The sequence below is a fragment of the Amphiura filiformis genome, chromosome 13, assembly GCF_039555335.1.
Source record: "Amphiura filiformis chromosome 13, Afil_fr2py, whole genome shotgun sequence".
Lineage (NCBI taxonomy): Eukaryota > Metazoa > Echinodermata > Ophiuroidea > Amphilepidida > Amphiuridae > Amphiura > Amphiura filiformis.
This window is the reverse complement of record NC_092640.1, coordinates 23,364,847-23,383,197: the sequence shown is the minus strand read 5'-3', so window position 1 is coordinate 23,383,197 and position 18,351 is coordinate 23,364,847. Positions and strand designations below refer to the sequence as shown.

General features: G+C 35.0%; 2 protein-coding genes across 2 annotated transcripts in view; both read right to left on the bottom strand.

Annotated features, from left to right (window-relative positions):
• Positions 1-11,419, bottom strand: part of LOC140167508 (titin-like) — a 104,624-nt gene extending 93,205 nt beyond the window's left edge. Inside the window, exons 1-7 of the mRNA XM_072190813.1 lie at positions 11,251-11,419; positions 10,603-10,746; positions 10,025-10,042; positions 3,859-3,949; positions 2,797-2,978; positions 2,082-2,225; positions 1,204-1,221 (exon numbers count right to left, since the gene is read on the bottom strand). Coding sequence (XP_072046914.1) covers positions 1,204-1,221; positions 2,082-2,225; positions 2,797-2,978; positions 3,859-3,949; positions 10,025-10,042; positions 10,603-10,746; positions 11,251-11,293 — 640 coding nt within the window. The 5' untranslated portion in view covers positions 11,294-11,419. The remainder of the gene's footprint in view (positions 1-1,203; positions 1,222-2,081; positions 2,226-2,796; positions 2,979-3,858; positions 3,950-10,024; positions 10,043-10,602; positions 10,747-11,250) is intronic.
• A 6,543-nt stretch (positions 11,420-17,962) lies between these two features.
• The window catches only part of LOC140167506 (muscle M-line assembly protein unc-89-like), a 77,345-nt gene continuing 76,956 nt past the window's right edge, over positions 17,963-18,351 (bottom strand). Inside the window, exon 24 of the mRNA XM_072190812.1 lies at positions 17,963-18,189. Coding sequence (XP_072046913.1) covers positions 18,034-18,189 — 156 coding nt within the window. The 3' untranslated portion in view covers positions 17,963-18,033. The remainder of the gene's footprint in view (positions 18,190-18,351) is intronic.

The window sequence follows — 18,351 nt, the reverse complement described above, 5'->3', positions numbered from 1 at the left end:
TGTTATGCAAGAACTGTAGTGATAAAGAAAACTATTTTCCAATTAGGTGACAAAAAAAAAAGATTTTACATAAATTGAGAAACAAATTTTTCCTGCACAAATCAATGCTGACTCAATTTAAAAAAATTCAGAAATAATTTTGGTTTTTTTGTATTTTCCTAAATTACAAAAAGATTTTTGTTATATTTGAGGTCTTTTGCAACAAAAAACAGGCCTGACTGACTGACCCTACTTGAAAGGTCTTTCGTCGCCTTACATCTATCAAATCTGTCTTCTTCACCATTACAGTTCTTTCATAAATCAGCAACATTGACTGCTCAGTTAAATTGCCTAATATGCCTATTATTACAAGAAAATCAAATCATAAAGTTACTTTCTGACATTTTACATAGGGATCTCAACAAGTTTTGGACTATATATAGGCCAGTTTGAGAATATATAAACCACAACAATAAAATGATTCAAACACGAGAGCCCCATCACACCCAGGACTTTTCGGGACTATCTGACCTCTGACCTTTGCAAGGGTTACAAATATACAATATACTACAGCAAATCACAGACACAAACCAATCTTTGAGTTACTTCATTTAATACATGTACACATTAATGAGCCCAAAATACAGTGACATATCTTAAAAATCAGTTAAAACTGAAGTAAACTTTTGAAGTTCAAATCGTCAGTCGCATAGTGGTGTAGAGTAATTTAGCCAATTTTCTGTTTCACAAAGTGATATATAAGTTTAGAGCTAGCTCTATCATATAATAGTTATTCCTTTTTAACTATTGAAGATACAATTCAATAGTTTAAACAAACCTTAAACTTCAATTTGAAATGGAATCGGGCCACTCAGAAATAACAGCAGAGGCGTATCGACCTTGTTTTTACTAACATATCCTTAAAACACGTTTTTCTCCTAAACATATTTGTGTCCTTCTCGTACACCACTATGTGTTGCAACTGGCAAAGTGTAAAATTGTTCAAAATAGATACCAATTTTAGACGTCACCAAGAATAAATTTTGCTGCGGAATTTTACTCTACAATTTCAGTTGTACCATATTCTTTTACCATAGACCTCATCATATTTCTGACTTTGACCTAACAAAATGTGAAGCTCAGTACTAACTGATTTAACAGAATATGTCACAATTTACCACCACAGTACAAAGGCATAGGGGACAGATTGTTCACCCAACTTACGTATCATGACATTTTTGTCTGTGAAATTACAAGCATTCCAAAATTAAGACAATTAAAATAAAACATATGAAATGTGTTTCAATGATAAGAATAGAATTTTATAACTTTGCAGAGCTAGAATTGAAAAAAAAATGATGTCAATACAAGATAAAAAACACACCAAAAATGATGTTAAGGCTACCTTAATTAAATCCTGAGTCTCGAAGTTTGTGAGAAATTGAAAACCTAATGAGGAATGCATTTTTTTGGGGTTTTTTTAATTATTATTTTTATGTGTCAGTACAGGTTTTACAAGCATTTTGTGCAGAAATTATCCAATGTCTGTTGCAAATGTTGGAATAGTGGATAGTCACTGCTACAAAATAATTCTTCTCTGTGTTGAAAACTTGAAATCAAAGAGGAATTTTGAGTTTAATTTTCACCTTTTTGTTAATAAGAAAAAAGGCATAAAAAAACAAATTTCTTAATTTTCAAAGGGAACTACGTGCACGATTTTACTAACAACTGCAGAAGTTATCTTTGAGACTCAGGATTTAATTAAGATGGCCTAATACTAGTCTTTGATTTTATGTTTCATTGCTTTTGTTTGATATCTTTTAAGCATATACATGGCAAGAGGTTATCTAAGTCTCTTAAGTTGAATACAGACTCAGTAGTTGACACAGCATGTACTGTGGCAGCTCAACATCAATGGAACTCTCCTTTGACATACATCACATCTGTATTAAATATACTTAAAACTCATCTCATGAACATCACTTGTGGTCAAGATCTTACTTGTCAATTGTTTGGTAATATTTTGTTTCATTGCTTTTGTTTGATCTTTTTTAAGCAAGAAGTTGTGTAAGTCTCTCAAGTTGAATACAAAGTCATCTTACCTTGGCAAAGTAGTTGACAGTGTGTCTCAACAGTTCCACTATCATTCATAGCTCTGCATGTGATAGTTCCTGAATCTTCAGAGTACACACCCTTGATGTCCAAACTGCAGATACCAAACTCGCATTTGGCTTGGATACGAGCACCTGCAAAAACACATAAGAAGTTTTAAAACTAACAGAATGTCCAATTATTATTCATATCTCAAAAGAGATATAACCAATATCCTTATTGGTAAAATATTTCAAATCTTTCTATTTTGGGGTTTATCAATTTATTTGGCCTATTCCTGCAGTCATACAGCTTCTAATATTAACCCCATGACTACTACTGACTTTCTTACATTGCCCCTGATTGGTTAATTCCATAATATAATCATCTGAGTAACCAATCAAAATAGAGCTTTTAGATCAAGTTTAATTAGCTCTAATCACTTTACATTTACAAGTGTTGATGTTAACTCCATGACCACTACTGCCTTTCTTACAGTGCCTCTGATTGGTTAATTACATGATATAATCATCTCAGTAGTCAGTATAAACAAAATAGAGCTTTTAGAGCTATTACCAATTTTAAGCTTAATCCCCTTCAGTCCTACTGCCTATTCTTGTCATAACTCTGATACAAATAATACATAAAGGGAATAATGATAAAGGAATTTTTCTATCTGTTTTTTTAATCTCCAGTTATACTAATAACTGAACTCATTTCACCTACCTGCAACTAGTGGTTTTCCATTACGCAGCCATAATACTCTCAGTCTGGGGTCATCGGCAGGTTCCACCTTGCACGCAAAGTGTGCATCCCGACCTTCCTTCTTCTTACAATCACTGAGTGGTATCATGAAGTGAGGAGTTTCATAAAACTTAACTGCTGGTGGCAGGTCGGCCGCATCTCCCCTGTTATAGAGAGAATTAACATTTATGTTAATGCTGTTTTTGAAAAATGCTAATAATTAATCTGATCCTTTTTCCCCTGAGTAGTGTAAATGTTATTAAGGTGGTACTACACCCCTTGATAAATTTGTGACTATTTTTGCATCTTTCTCACAAAATAATAACACACTGGTAACAAAAGTTATGTATATTTAGGGCAAAGAATCCAGTTAATACTACACTGGAATTTCAGTGACTCAAGACAAGCGGTACATTATTTATGATAAGAAAATAGGTACCGCTAGAATGTACCTCATTTCTTAACATATATAATGAACCACTTGTCTTGAATCATTGAAATTGGATTCCTTGCCCCTATAATATACATAACTTTTGTTACCAGTGTGTAGTTGTTTTTTGAGAAAAATGCAAAATTAGTCACAAAATTTATCAGGGGGTGTAGTACCACTTTAAGTGACAGTGATTGTAACGACCTGCATTTTTGATTCAATATTCTACCCAAGCAATTGGTCTTGTATCTAGTCTTGCTTATTATTTTCTTCCTCTCAAAATTTTGGTCACCCTGGATCATAATCATGCACAATGTACACTCTATATAGTTTGATCAGCTCGTAATTGGTTGAGAATTGTTAGGTTTTGACCACTACGCCAAAAAGTAGACCAACTTTAAGAGTGACATTGTTGACCTGTCTGCTCTATACTGTGTGTGTTAAATAAAGTATAGACAAAGTATATTACTTAAATAATAATTTGTGGTATTTCTGACGAGTTGTCACAAGACAGTTCTCAAAATAAAATATATTGATATTAATCCGCAATGTTATAAGGCCCGCCGATTACGAGCTGATCAAACTATAGGAGAATACATGCATGTGCATTTTACCTCAGAATTTCATCTTCTTTTTCGATATGTGCCATGATTCCTCTGTGCATTTCCTCAGGTAGCTGAGTATCAGACACAACACCATCTAGACCTGCAAACAAAAAAACATAGTAACAAAAACATTCTTATATCCCAAGAATAGCCACAATGTTATATTATACAAATATTGACTGCTATGAGGGGCACAGTTAAAATTATAGGCCCGAGGTGATGTCAAAACCATGACTATGCCCGAAGCGAAGCTGAGGGCATAGTCATGGTTTTGACATCACCGAGGGCCTATAATTTTAAACTGTGCCCGAATATTAAGCAGTCAATATTTGTTTTATATACTCGAATAATATAGATTCTTCTCATTTGATTGGTTAAAAGATTTCCTGACTGACAAGGCCTACAAGCTTTTAACTGCATAGGCCTTTAGGCTTAAATGCACACAGCATCACTTTGAGCATGACAGTGCATGCAAGAGCAAGGGTGCAGAATTTGGACCGATATCTACCGATGTCATAATCTAAAACAACCCTACCGTTTCTGTGCTAACATCACACACTGCCGAGTCTCCAGGTCGTAGTAATTTGTCTAAAAAGTGACATTTGGCAGGTATAAATCCTTGACATGTAATATTTTGTAAACAATCACTGCACTCACTACGGCGGCGGTTAAAGATCGTCATCAAGCAAGGAGAGGTCAAATTCATTGCGAACTGTGACCGCGATAGTCTCAACACTCGTAATCAACGCCGGCCGTATAGTGGAGTGCGCAATGTATCTGACGATCTGTGTATTCGGGTTGCGATTATCCAATTATATCCAATTATTTTCCGGGCATAGAATCAACTGTGCCTGGGGCACAGTTGTTTTATGACGTCATCTTGATAGAAAAAGGGGGCACAGCTATTTTAATGACTCCACTTTTAACCAATCAGATGAGAGGAATCTATATATGAGGTATATAAAGCTTGTTATGGCAATCACTCATGTTCCTTGTCTGCAACAAAGAAAGCGGCTTTATTGCACTAAAAAACAGCATGTCAGTACTACAAATAAATAATTACAAAGCTGCCATGTGTAAAGTGAATGGGCTATTCCACTTAAAATACACACTCCCCCTGTGGAATATTTTGGAAATATCTTCCACAGGGGGAGTATGAATTTCATATGGAATGAACACATTAACAGGTCTATTTGAAACACATCCTCCCTCAGTGGAAGATTCAGGTTGAATCTTTCTCAAGGGATGTATGAAATTCAAATGGAGGTGATAATGTGTTCATTCAATTTAAAATTCATACTCCCCCTGTGGAAGATATTATGAAAGCATATGAAAGTTTTGAAGCACACAAAACTAATTTGCAGTTTTGATTTGGAGCAAAAGGTGTCAAGCAGCATACTAAGCTGGCTGATAAATTCACCATAGAAATCAATTGAAAGCCATATTGCTATTATATACAACAAGTATTATTTTTCAGGTGACTAGCTTTGGAATTAAAAGTGCTCAAACCCATTACAGGTGAGCGTAGACACAAATATTATATACATATATATTAATAGAGCAAAACAAGTAAGTATACATGGACGTTTCATTAATTAGACGTAATAATCTTCTTGACAGGACGATGTAGTGAAAAATTATGCATGTTTATTCTACACATAATGTAGGCGTTAGGCCCTACTCCCCATTCCACAAAATACAGTACTAATTATTGAGATTAAAAAGAAATTATCCTGTTTTCCCAAATGAACATAGCTAAATCCTAATCTGTCAGTTCTAACTGGCAATAAAAGTCAAATTTTAATATTTGGAAAATTGTTTAAAATAAAGGCCAAAAAACATTCATTTTTTGGTTGTTTTTCATACGTTGTGACAATCGAGTCAAAAGACTTGTAATAAGACTAAATTTAGGTTATGCATTCTAGTTTTTGGAAAACACATTTGCTAATATCTATAAAAAAAAACAATTATCAAAATTAGGGCCAAAACATGCATTTTTATGGAGTCTTTCATATACTATGAGCCCTAGATACTATCAAGCCCAAATACTTGTACTAAGACTAATTTCAGGATCCAACAATAATAAATACTGCACATATCCTGCTAGGCAAATTCAATAAAAAAGTAACTCAATACTTTTACTTTGTCATTGGATTTGCTTAGCAAAATGTTTTCTGGGTAAACACATTTTCTAATATATTTTATAACCAATTATCACAATTAACATAACAAAACATAGCCTATACTCTCAATGATCACAAGCCTTTGAATTTTGTGAGTGCAATTGTAAGAAATCATGCAAAATACACGTTTTTGGTCCATTCCCCTCAAATTGCAAAAATATTGAAATTCAACTTTTATTGCCAGTTAGAACTAACTAAAGGATTAAGATCTAGCTATGTTTCATTTGGTAAAAAAGGATAATATTTTTGTAATCCCAAAAAATTATTGCTGTATTTTTCTGGAATGGGGAGTAGCAGTAGCATAGCCAGAGGGAGCTGCTCAATGGAATATCTTGCCTCCTCTTTTGCCCTACTTATGGGATGCTGATTGTGGTTATTTTTAGCTGTTAGGCATTTTTGCCCGTTCCTTCCCCCACTGGAGTGGGAATTCCTGGCTACGTCACTGCTCTCAAGAAAGAATCTTATGCTTGAACTATAAGATATATTGTCACTTCCATTACTAAGGCAACACCAGGTTTGAGTAAAGCCGAAACATCACATCAGAGGGCGCTGCACACGAAATTACACCACAACAAGTTTTGGGATATTGTGCTGAAGTCGTATATGAGAAAAATTATCATTTAATTTCCTTCGGTTGTTAAAATCGACAATCACAGGAAACTTGTAGCTCTACTTGACTATCCCGTTTAACACTATCATCATTACTGTTAAAAGGCTTATTCCACAGGACGACTAGTCACTCTCTAAATTAGAAAGACTTAAAATTGAAATCTTAGTTGAGACTTGAAAATTTTTAAGTCTTTAAGATTTATTTTACGCGAGGTTTGATTTAAATTTTCTTTGAGATCGGAAAAAGGAATTCTATTTTTAAATCTTTCGAAAGACTTAAACAGTAAACCAATCACAACGCGATGGTGCGTGCACGTGATCAAATCGAAACGTTTTCTTGGACTGCTCAGCCGCCATCTTTCTTTTGCTATTTCGTGTGGTGGCAAGCGAATGAATGAAGTGATATGGACGAATTTGTTTTGCAGAATGGCATCCCAGATGCTGTAATTGCCAATGTCAGTGACTATAACTTCCATGAGAAAGCTTACATTGTTGTGCATGTGCACGAAGGGCAAATGTGAACATTATCTTCAATCGCTGAGGTAGTAGTCTGTGCTTCTGCTGTATAAGCTTACCTATGCATTATACACATAGGATTCAATTTCTGCATTTGACACATATCACAATTACTAGTATTATGATATTATGTTTGGATGTCATTCAATGTGTTTATTATGGAGCTGCAATAAAAGAAATCAATGTTTGCCTGAATAAATTGCACATTTTGAGTCTGTGTTGTTGTTTTTTCTGCATCCCAACTCCTTTACAAATTTTAAATCTCAAGAAGATTTTTTTATAAGTAAATCTTGAAAAGATTTAAAGGTAAAACTGAAAAGATTTAAATTTCAAGTCTAAGAGATTTATATTATAAGTCTTTTGTGGTTTTAAAATTTTAAGTCTTAACAAAGACTTAATTTAAATCCCAAAGGGTTCGTCACTAATAACAGTCTCTGTTAGATTTAAAAGTAAGTCTTTTAGATTTAAAAATAAGACTTTGTAATTTAGAGAGCAGTCACGCACAAAAAGTATACACCTCTAGAGAATTAGGACCTATCCTATCCAAGTACTGCAGTAATAGACAACTTGCTATTTCTAGACGACTTTCTGAGAGGTTTAGCTCAATTTGTGTAATTATTTGACAAAGTAGACCTACTATGAAAGTACTATCCTGAAATTACTATGGGCAGCTTCAAAGGGCATTTCGTGATCACCCCCCTCCCCCCCCTTTTTCTGAAAAAAAAGTTTTATACCACTACAAACCTCTGGCTACATGTTTTATGTACAAAAACTTCTTCCAAACTAATTCGTTTCACAAAAATATGGTCAAATTTGAATTACTTCTTGTATACCAGAACAAAATTACAACACAGTGGCCTATGGAGCTGTGTAATACACAAAATCATGCATAGCTCACAAACGCAAAATGGGAATCAACTGAAATTTTGGAAATAAGCTTTTTTTCGAGGATATAAACACTGAAAAATGTCATAAAAAGAAGATGCTAGGATCATGAAATACTCCTTTAACACTGTTATTTTCAGCATCATTAATGAATGAAAAGGGGGGAGGGATGCAACAAAAGTTGCATACTAACAGAAATCCGCAAGTTGTCTTTCATTTATTTCCTATATAGCTGTTGACTGTTTTATGATGTGCACTACAAGCTGCACACTAAGCACAAAATATGTATGAATGGAATAAGTGGGTACTGAATCCAATGGACGAGGACACAAAACACATCAAGGATACAAGAGGATACCTTGAATATACGAACAACTGGAAAGAGCAGGGTATACCAACTTGATGTGGGGAAACAACTAAAATACAGACTTGACGGTACACAGAGGGGGGACAAAATACAACTAATGTAGACACAGAAGTAGGTAAAGTTTGATAGCCAAAAATGCCCAATTCCAAGGTCCACAGAAATGTTAAACCAGCAAAAACAACTGGGATCAATGGTAATACTAATATGCACGGAAACAAGTGATGAACATCACTGTGCATATAAGCAGACACAATAAACCAAACAACAAATGTAGGCACAAAAACAGGCAAATTTCGATGGCCAAAAATGACCAATTCCAGAGCCCACAGAAGTGTCTGGCAAACTTATACTGGAACAAGTGATGAAAATCACTGTGCACAGAAGCAGACAAACTAAACCAAACAGACAAAAAACAACTGATGTTTCGAGCAGATAAACAGCTCTTCTTCAGGGACAGACAACAAAATATAAAAACAAACATTCGAAAATATATGCTGTAGTTTAAAAAAATAAAAGTCAAAAACTAAAGGCAAGTTCAAATAGAACTCAGCAGCAAATGAGACAACAAGCTCAGAGCAAAATAAGCTATGTCTTAACTCGCAAGCTAGTTCACTAGTTCACTACTACTAGTGAACTAGCTTTCATTGAGTTAAGACACAGCTTATTTTGCTCTCAGTTTGTCTTGTTAGCTACTGAGTTCTATTTGAACTTGCCTTCAGTTCTTGACTTTTTAAACTGCAGCATGTAGTTTTTGTTGTTTGAATTTATATTTTGTTGTATGTCCCTGAAGAAGAGCAGTTTATTTGTTTGAAACATCAGGGTTTTTTTTCTGTTTGGTTTACTTTGTCTGCTTATGTGCACAGCGATTTTCATCACTTGTTTCAGTATGTTTGCCATACACTTCTGTGGGCTCTGGAATTGGTCATTTTTGACTATCGAACTTTGACTGTTTATATGTGCCTACATTTGTTGTTTGGTTTAGCATGTCTGCTTATGTGTACAGTGATGTACATCACTTGTTCTAGTGCACTTTTGTATTCCCATTGATCCCTGTTGTTTTTGCTGGTTTAACACATCTGTGGGCCTTGGAATTGGCAATTTTTGGTTATCAAACTTTACCTACTTCAGTGCCTACATTAGTTGTTTTTTGTCCCCCTCTGCCTACTGTATAGTCTGTATTTTACTTGTTTCCCCACATCAAGTTGGTATTCTTTGCTCTTTATTCATGAATGGAATCCTAAACGTGTCATAATATATATTAATCAATCATGTTTCTCCCATTTTGATTCAAAATATCAAAATATATGACATTAATCATCAAAAATTTGTTTTTTGGTTATCCCAAATCATTCTAAACATGCAAGTGACAATCCACACTAAATAAGACGGGACATTAATTGAATAAATAACAAAGCCCTTCAACTTTGTCAATTTGATCTTGACTGCAAAAATGGAACAAGTCATCATATTTTGTGCATAGTGTTCACGGTAAAAGCGCAGAGTGTGAGTGACTTAGTCTGTGACAGAGACTGATGAGACCCATATTATTATGGGATAGCTGGTACTGACACACAACGCTGGCTATCACAGCATATCAATATTTTAATTTACTTACTTAATTGGCTTCTACCTCCTGTAACAAAACAATTGAGTAATCAAAAATGGATTAATACTTTGGGAAGTCTTTTGGTTAATTTGAGTTAGGTCTAAAAAAAAATTGTTTGATTGGTGTAACATAAAAAAAAAAAAATTAGGATAGGTCGGTTGGCATTTTTTAAACACACATTTTAAGCTGTAAATTGCATAAATTGGAATTTTTTTTTAAATTTCAATTTTGTTAAATTTAAAAAAATTGGCAACAATTTAAGAAAAAAAGTCTGGGGTCACACCTATTTTTAGGGTTGGTCGGGTTACGCCAATAAAACAATTTTTTAGGCCTTGTTGTAACCCTTGTACCATACTTATTGTTTGAGTACAATGAAAACAAAATAACAACTTACAAATTATCTTAAGGGATCGGATAACAACGTTTGCACTGTATTTTTTGTGGGACATGAGAGCACACCAGACATATCGAATTGCATTCTGAATACGAGAAATGTCCTTCTGATATCAAAGTCACATGGGATCAATTACATTAAACATCAGGTACCATCAACACCCTGAAGAAGAACAAAAAAATGCAATGCCTACCTCTACAAACCAGTTTCCCAGATGTTTCTTGAGTGCCATTAACATTAGTGGCTCTACATGTCACAGTACCAGAATCCTCTGGATACACACCATTGATGTCAAGTGTGCAGATACCAAACTCATAATTGGCCATGATACGAGAACCTGTAAGATAAACATAATGCGATTTATAAAGCGCCTTTTTGCAATGTAGACAAAGTACATTCACAGAAGGAATGAATTTTCAAAATTGAAATGGATTTACATCACATTTGAAAGCAAATGATCAGACTTTTTAAATAATTATCAGCAAGACTTTCAATGTCTGAGCACTAGTCAAAACTGAATCTATAGTTTAATCAGCTCGTAATCGGCGGGCCATATAACATCGCGGATTAATATCAATATATTTTATTTCAAGAAATGTCTTGTGACAACTCGCCAGAAGTATCACAAATTATTATTCAAGTTCTATACTTTATCTTTAATTTATTTAACACGCACAATATAGACCAGACAGGTCCGAAATATCACTCTTAACGTGGGTCTATTTTTCGGCGTAGTGGTAAAAGCCTAACATTTCCCGCCAATTCAAGCTGATCAAACTATACTCTGTAACATGTCATTGATGATGTATTTATTAGTGCCACCACATTACATTTGTCTTACCTGTTGAAATGACATTGCCATTGATCAACCAATCAATCCTCATGTTGGGATCTCCGGCTGGTTCAACTCGACAAGCAAAGTCGCCCTCTCACCCTCGATGCGCTTGAGCTGTTCAATGCGACCATAAAGCGAGGGGCCTCTGATTTTGATTTGGCATCTGATTCATCATCGGAGTAAGCCTCTGCTTGGACATAGCTTGGGCGTACTACTGGGGTTCTTGTCGGTGCTCTGCTGGCATGCCTGGTGAAAAAATTAATCCAATTTTAAATTTCTATACATATTGGACGATATTGATAAAGGAAAAAATATCTTGGTAACAAATTGGACTAAGTACTAGAAAACAAGATAAGATGCAGTCCTGTGTTAAAAAATGGGACATGGTCAATCTAAACAAATTATGGAATAAACTTCCATCCTCCTCAGTTTATCTAAAAAACTGTTTTCTTGCGTATGATTTTTTTTCACACTACAAAGTGTCACACAAAAGTGAACCATAATGACATGGACCTGTGTGGGCACTGTGATCTAAAATAACCCTATGCGCCAGGACACAGTTCCTTAAACCCAATGCTTGAACATTCATAAAATGAACCTCTACATATGATGGTTACAAAATCTCATACTCTACAACTTGAGGTTAACCTTTGAGGTAATCTTGTTATATGGAGGTCATGGAACTTTGTCATTAGAGGTCATGGAACTTATTTTGACTCAATCCCATTTGCCAGGGTACATCAAAACCTCAATATGTTTGAACTCTCATAAAATTACCTTCAAATATGTTGTATCAAAACTCATACTCCACAATTTTAGAGAGGTCATGAATAATGATTCTCAAATTGAGATCACATGCAAGACCTTGTCAGAATGGTACCAATATGAATGAATGATCCTGATAATGAATGAAAATATTGTGAACTTACATTCTTGGTGCCTTCCTTGCACCAATGACAATTGGTGGACCAGTTTCCTGTTGCCGTCTTGTGGCTGTAAAGATGAACATGTCAAAGTTATAACAACTTTTTTCATGGATAGAAAAGTTTTGAGCAAAATCTGACAAAATCAAGTGAAATAGGTCATATGTCACCAGAATTTTTTTTTTATGGCCTAAACCTTTTTTTGGAAAAAATAAACATACCAACCATAAAAAGTCCCAAATTTGATGCAAATTTCAGCAAAATCTTAATTGGGATCTAGAATGAGCGTTTATTGCGTTTACGACAGTATTTTTTGAGGACATGAGAGCACCTCAGACCTATCGAATTGCATTCTGAATACTGAAGCATGTCTTTCTGATATCAAATAATTTTCATTTTTTGAAAATCACAATATAATACAAATTTTATGACAAATTATAAAAATTTAATATTTTTCACATTTTTGATATATAACAGTCCTCGAAGTAAATTATATAAATCTAATGATATATTCTTAAAGTGTATGTAGCTGGGAGGAAAAGCCGACGGTCAATTGAAAATTTTGACCTTTCATATTGAAGATATGGATTATTTTCCCAAAAAGACCTATTTTTTTTGGTGTTTTGGGAAAAAAAATCCATATCTCCAATACGAAAGGTCAAAATTTTCATTTGATCGTCGGCTTTTCATCCCACCTACATACACTTTAAGTATAAATCATCAGATTTGTAAAGTTTACTTGAGTACTGTTAAATATCAAAAATATCAATTTTAATGATTTGCCATAAAATGTGTATTAAAATGCGAATTTCAAAAAATCAAAATTATTTGATATCAGAAGGACATTCTTCGTATTCAGAATGCAATTCGATATGTCTGATGTGCTCTAATGTCCCAAAATAAATACTGTCCAAATGTTCATACCCCAGCCCTTAAATGAACAAAATAATCATCATTCTGGGTTTTTTTTCATAGCAAACAACCAATATTTCTCAAATTTCCAACTTCATGTGCATTATTTCATCTTCAAGTTAGCATAGGCCTACTACCTTTCTGATTACATGTGAATCGTTTTATGTTCAAGTTAACCAAATTAGACAGAATACATTTCTGACCAAATTTGAATCATTTTGTCTTCAAGTTAGACCACACTTAGCAGACTACATTTCTAACTATATGTGAATCATTTTATGTTCAAGTTAACCAAATTGAACAGATTACATTTTTGACTAAATTTGAATCATTTTCTTTTCAAGTTAGACCCTGAGTTAGATCACATTTAGCCGACTACTTACCAATGACTTGGACCTTTGCTCTGCATGCTACTCTGCCAGCAGCATTGAATGCTGTACATGTATACCATGCAGCATCGTCTCTGTTTGATTGTTCTATATACATATTACAAAGACCATCCAAGCTGTGGTCCATGCTGTTAAAATAAAAAAGTAAATCAAAAGTTTTAGAGTAATTTAGTAATTCGGTTTTGATTAGGGCAGGGATGTGTTGCTAGGATACCGGAAACTAACCCTGAAAATGATAACCAATTTGACAAAAAAGAGATCCAAATGATACTAAATTTTCTGTACTTTGAAATTATTTCTGTTAAAAATATCACACATTTTGGTTTAAAAAAACGAAATTTTTAGAAGCATGCCTTCTTTGAATATTTTTAATTGACACCAAAATCTAAACCAAACAGCATGAAAATCCATCCCCCAAAAATGTAAAAGTAAAACTTGCAAATCCCACTAGCAAATTGTAATACAGCTTTCAGGGAAAAAATATGCAAATTTGCTACTTGATTAGCATTTTTTGTGCTGAAAATATTATCAGGCCTCTGGCCCTGCTACTCCTAGCAAGTTAGATTGCTGTACTTCGTGCAATTTCCAAATATTGAAAAACAAGAAGATCTAACTAAAATGGAAGACACACACACTCCTACAGCTATATTTACACACAGAATGCAGGATCTACCTTTATGGCTTAAAAGCCAGGGGGATATCAATGACATCATTTTATAATTCACCTCAAAGTCAATAAATAAATAAATTTGGCATATCTTACGTGTATCTTCCTGAACTCGGGATGAGGTGTCGGCCATCTTTTTGCCAGCTGACTTCTGGGATAGGTTTACCACTGACCTTACAGGTCAATACAATCGGCTCGCCTTGGTTGACAGTCAAATTTTCAATGCGATCAATAAAGGATGGTGCTTCTAATTGCGCCTTGGCTGTGGGTAACAAATTATAGTATGAATTTGTTACTTTTAAATTTTAGATCAAATCATCCGTAAAATTAGTTTACTTGTAGTTTACTTTGGGGGCACGTTAGAGCTGCGGTACAAGCTCTGCCTTGCAGTCGGTGGATTGCAGGTTCGAGCCCCGATTGTGCCATCATATTGTGCACTTGGGCAAGGTGCTTTACCTCACTTGCCTCTCTCTACCCAGGGGTAAAATGGGGAGCTGTTATAAATATTGTCCATTGAGCATCGCCCAAAGGTATGAGCATGCCTTGGGCTTTGTATGGCAGCTGACATATTCTAACATCAGTGGAATAAATGTAAAGCACTTTGATACACATGAAAGGCACTGTATAAATACCAACATTTATTTAAATAGAATACTGTAAAAGTTGATTTTTGTGCGGAACATTTTCACGCTTTCATGCTCAACACAGCTGTGAAAATAAAAATGTGAGAAATTGTTCTTTTTGTATAGATACATGTAGGAAAACTCAAAATTGCAAATTGAAACCAAATGAAGAAGTTCAAAAATTGGGCAGGTAGGCATAGTTATATTTGATTAAATGACTCTTAACCCCAACTCCGCTGAAGCTTTTTGGCAGAGGGAAGGAAAGAAGGAAGGAAGGAAGGAAGGAAGAAGATGAAGAGAATTTTCATTTTCTCAAGGGCGGTTTGAACCCCGACATCTTGGGTGCTAGACACGCGGGCGGCCATACCTTGCCACAGGGGAACTCCGGCCAAGCTATTCGTGACCATAGTATCACATGGAATACTTGTGCTTGCAGTTTTTTGCTGTTATAGCTTTTTGTGACTTTTTTTCATGTTAGGGTTAGCTACCATTGTTTCGAAGCAGAGAGGCTCATTTCTTGAGATATAATACACAGTAGTATTAGAATATTGATTTACTGGGTGTAATTACATTCATACAAAAATCCTAATATGTAGTTTTAAAATCTTTAAATCAACTTTTTTTCCTTTATGGGACAGAAGACACAATAATAATCCTGAAATCAGAAAAAAATCTCACCCATAGATTAAATATATTTGGGGAAAAAAAGACAAAACATGTACTTACGCTCCACAGTTATATTGCACTTCATTTTGGCTTTTCCAGCTCTGTTTTGAGCAACGCATGTGTATACACCAGCGTCTTGTGGTTGGGTGTTTGTAATGATGAGAGAGTGCATACCACCTTCATTTATCACCAACTGCAAAGAAAGTTTATTCAAAATGAATTATATTACAAATTCTGTTAAGTGCAATAAAGGTCAACGAGTCAAAGGTCATAACAAAGGTCATGATAACACCTACATCTTTTTGTTGGCAGTATGAGATCAGAGATCAGAAAGTTCAAACCGTCTTCATAAATAACCAACTGCGAAGCAATTTTATATAAAATAAATTGTGTTACAAATTCTGTCAAGAGCAATAAAGGTCAAGGGGCAAAGGTCAAAACAATCAAAGGTCATAATCACATTTATTTCATGCAAATGTGAAGAATATCTGGACATTTACTAAGAAATTAAACTACCAAAAATGGTACTTTCTAGCATGATATTACAAAATATTTCCTTGGCAACCACTTACCCTATGATTGTGATCATTCCTCACAATGGTATCATTCCTATACCAGAGTAGATCTGGTGGAGCGCGACCTCTGACACGACAGACCAGACGTGCAATTTTCCCTTCCTTGATGGTCATATCGCTGGGCACATCTTTGAAGGATGGTCTATAATGCTTCTCTGTGGTTTCACTGTGCACAGGTCCATGGTCTGGTACAGAGTATGCTTGTCCCTCTCTGGTTGGGCAAACAACAGATACTTGATTAACATCAACAGAAATCTCAAATTCCATCCAGGAAATTTCTAGATCGGTCCAAGTGGTCTCCATGATTACGAGACAAAAAAACTGTAACAAACACTCGCTCGGGCTTCTTCAAGCAGGACACACCATATTCACATAGTATCACTCCAATTTACCTTCTATCATGGGAAAGAACGCTACTTTAAATTTGGATTGTTTTGTATAAAGTACCTAAGGCTGATTCTCTAAACATAATATTTGATTTAGAGAATAGTGCCATCGTCCACACCTGTCATGGACATCATTGCTGGAATCAGGTCACATATCACTTTGAGCTATAATGATCTCATCCCTAGTGACACAAGTCAATGACCTACATTAAGCAAGCAAAGCTCAAATTTTGACTTCAAGTTGTGGAACATAGGTTTTGTACCTAACAAATCCAAAGGTCATTCTTTGAGTGTAGAAGCATTGGGGTTAAAGAACTTTGACTTAGAGATTGTCATGCTTGAGACCTAATGTATAAACAACAGCATTCTATAGGGTACCCATCATATAAACAATCAACATATTGCATGGAGGTATAGCATATAGATCCAAATCCATTGTATGATAGCCTCTACTCGTCCATACAACTTGTAATAAATGAGACTCATAATGTTGTGGACTGAAACAGAATAGTGTATACATGTTGGCCACAATACAAATGGAAAGGACACTTTCCATAATTATGAATTTATGCCAGTTGGGACTTTAATTGCTCAGTAATTAAAAACCAAATAATTTTTGCCTATTACGAGTCGACCAAAGTATATAAGTGGCGGCATGAATGGAGTGGTTTCATACATGCACATTCTAAACAAAATCTCAGTAACTTGAAGAAGAACTTGATGGTCAGCCTATTATTGGATTTCAACCATTATATCTGTCGCAAAGAGACGAGTCGCTCCTGTGAAGTTTTGACATCAATACAATTACTGAATAGGGTGCAACTTGCTAGACTCGAGTCCAGTCCTCGTTTACAAAGTTTAGAGTTAGGATTTAGGGTTGGGGTAGGGCAGTCTTATAATAAGTTGCAACCTATTCAGTAATCGCTCCTCAATTTTATACACAACTCTATGGGACTATCATTAACTAAAGCTACTTAATCTTTTTATGATCTGTCAAAAAACAAACCTACTTCACTGGATTAATATTTCTGTAGAAGCAGAGTATGATTACTACTTACTGGCATGAACTCTGTGCTTCATAACTCCTTTCATGTGTTCTGGTTCTTGGGATCCTTTCACTCTCATTACAAGTATTCTTCCGGTAGTAACAGCCTTTCCTTTTGGACTAGAAGCAAAACATGTGAATGCTCCTGTGTCCTCAGGGAGGATCAGGGCAATGTGCAAGGAGCACATGCCCTCAGTGAAACGTGTGTCATATCTGGTGGACTGTTCGAGAGGGCAACCATCTTTGTACCATTTTATCTGAAAAGAAAATGTCCAGGAATTTGGTTGGAGAATTTGTAAATATTATGGAAGATGCACTTGAATTCGAAATTACCTATTAAAATGTATTAAAGGTCTGTGACCCGATCAACAGCCTCATCCCCCATTTTAATTCATCAAAACTGAGATTTTGGTATTAGAATATTAGACCTGTTACTGAAAATATTACACCTGTCTGTCGTCTACCACATGGTATGGTAGAGGATAGTAAAACCAAAAATTCATATTGTTTATTCCCTACTAAAAAATCTTACTTTTGGTCTAGTCGCGCAATTGACTCTAGCGCTAAGTGTGATATTCTGTCCTTCAGGTACTCTGAAGTTCTTCAATTGTTTGCTGAAGGTTGGTGCTCCTGCACCTCCGGGTCTTTCTGTGTCTGTGTCCATTCCAGACATCTCAGTTTCTGTCTCTGTCTGTGTGTCTGCTGTCGTTGGCAATGGTGACTGAAGCAGTTGGGATTCAAAGGCGGAACATCAAAAGTCTGTAGTAATGGTACAAAAAAAATCATTGTAATAGATTATTGAAAATTATAGAAAATTTATTATGAAACTATTTCAAAACAAGATGCAAGCAAAATCCTTTTTTTTTTGGAATAAGAACATTAGGTGTAATATACACAAGAAAGACAAAACAATGGAAGTTT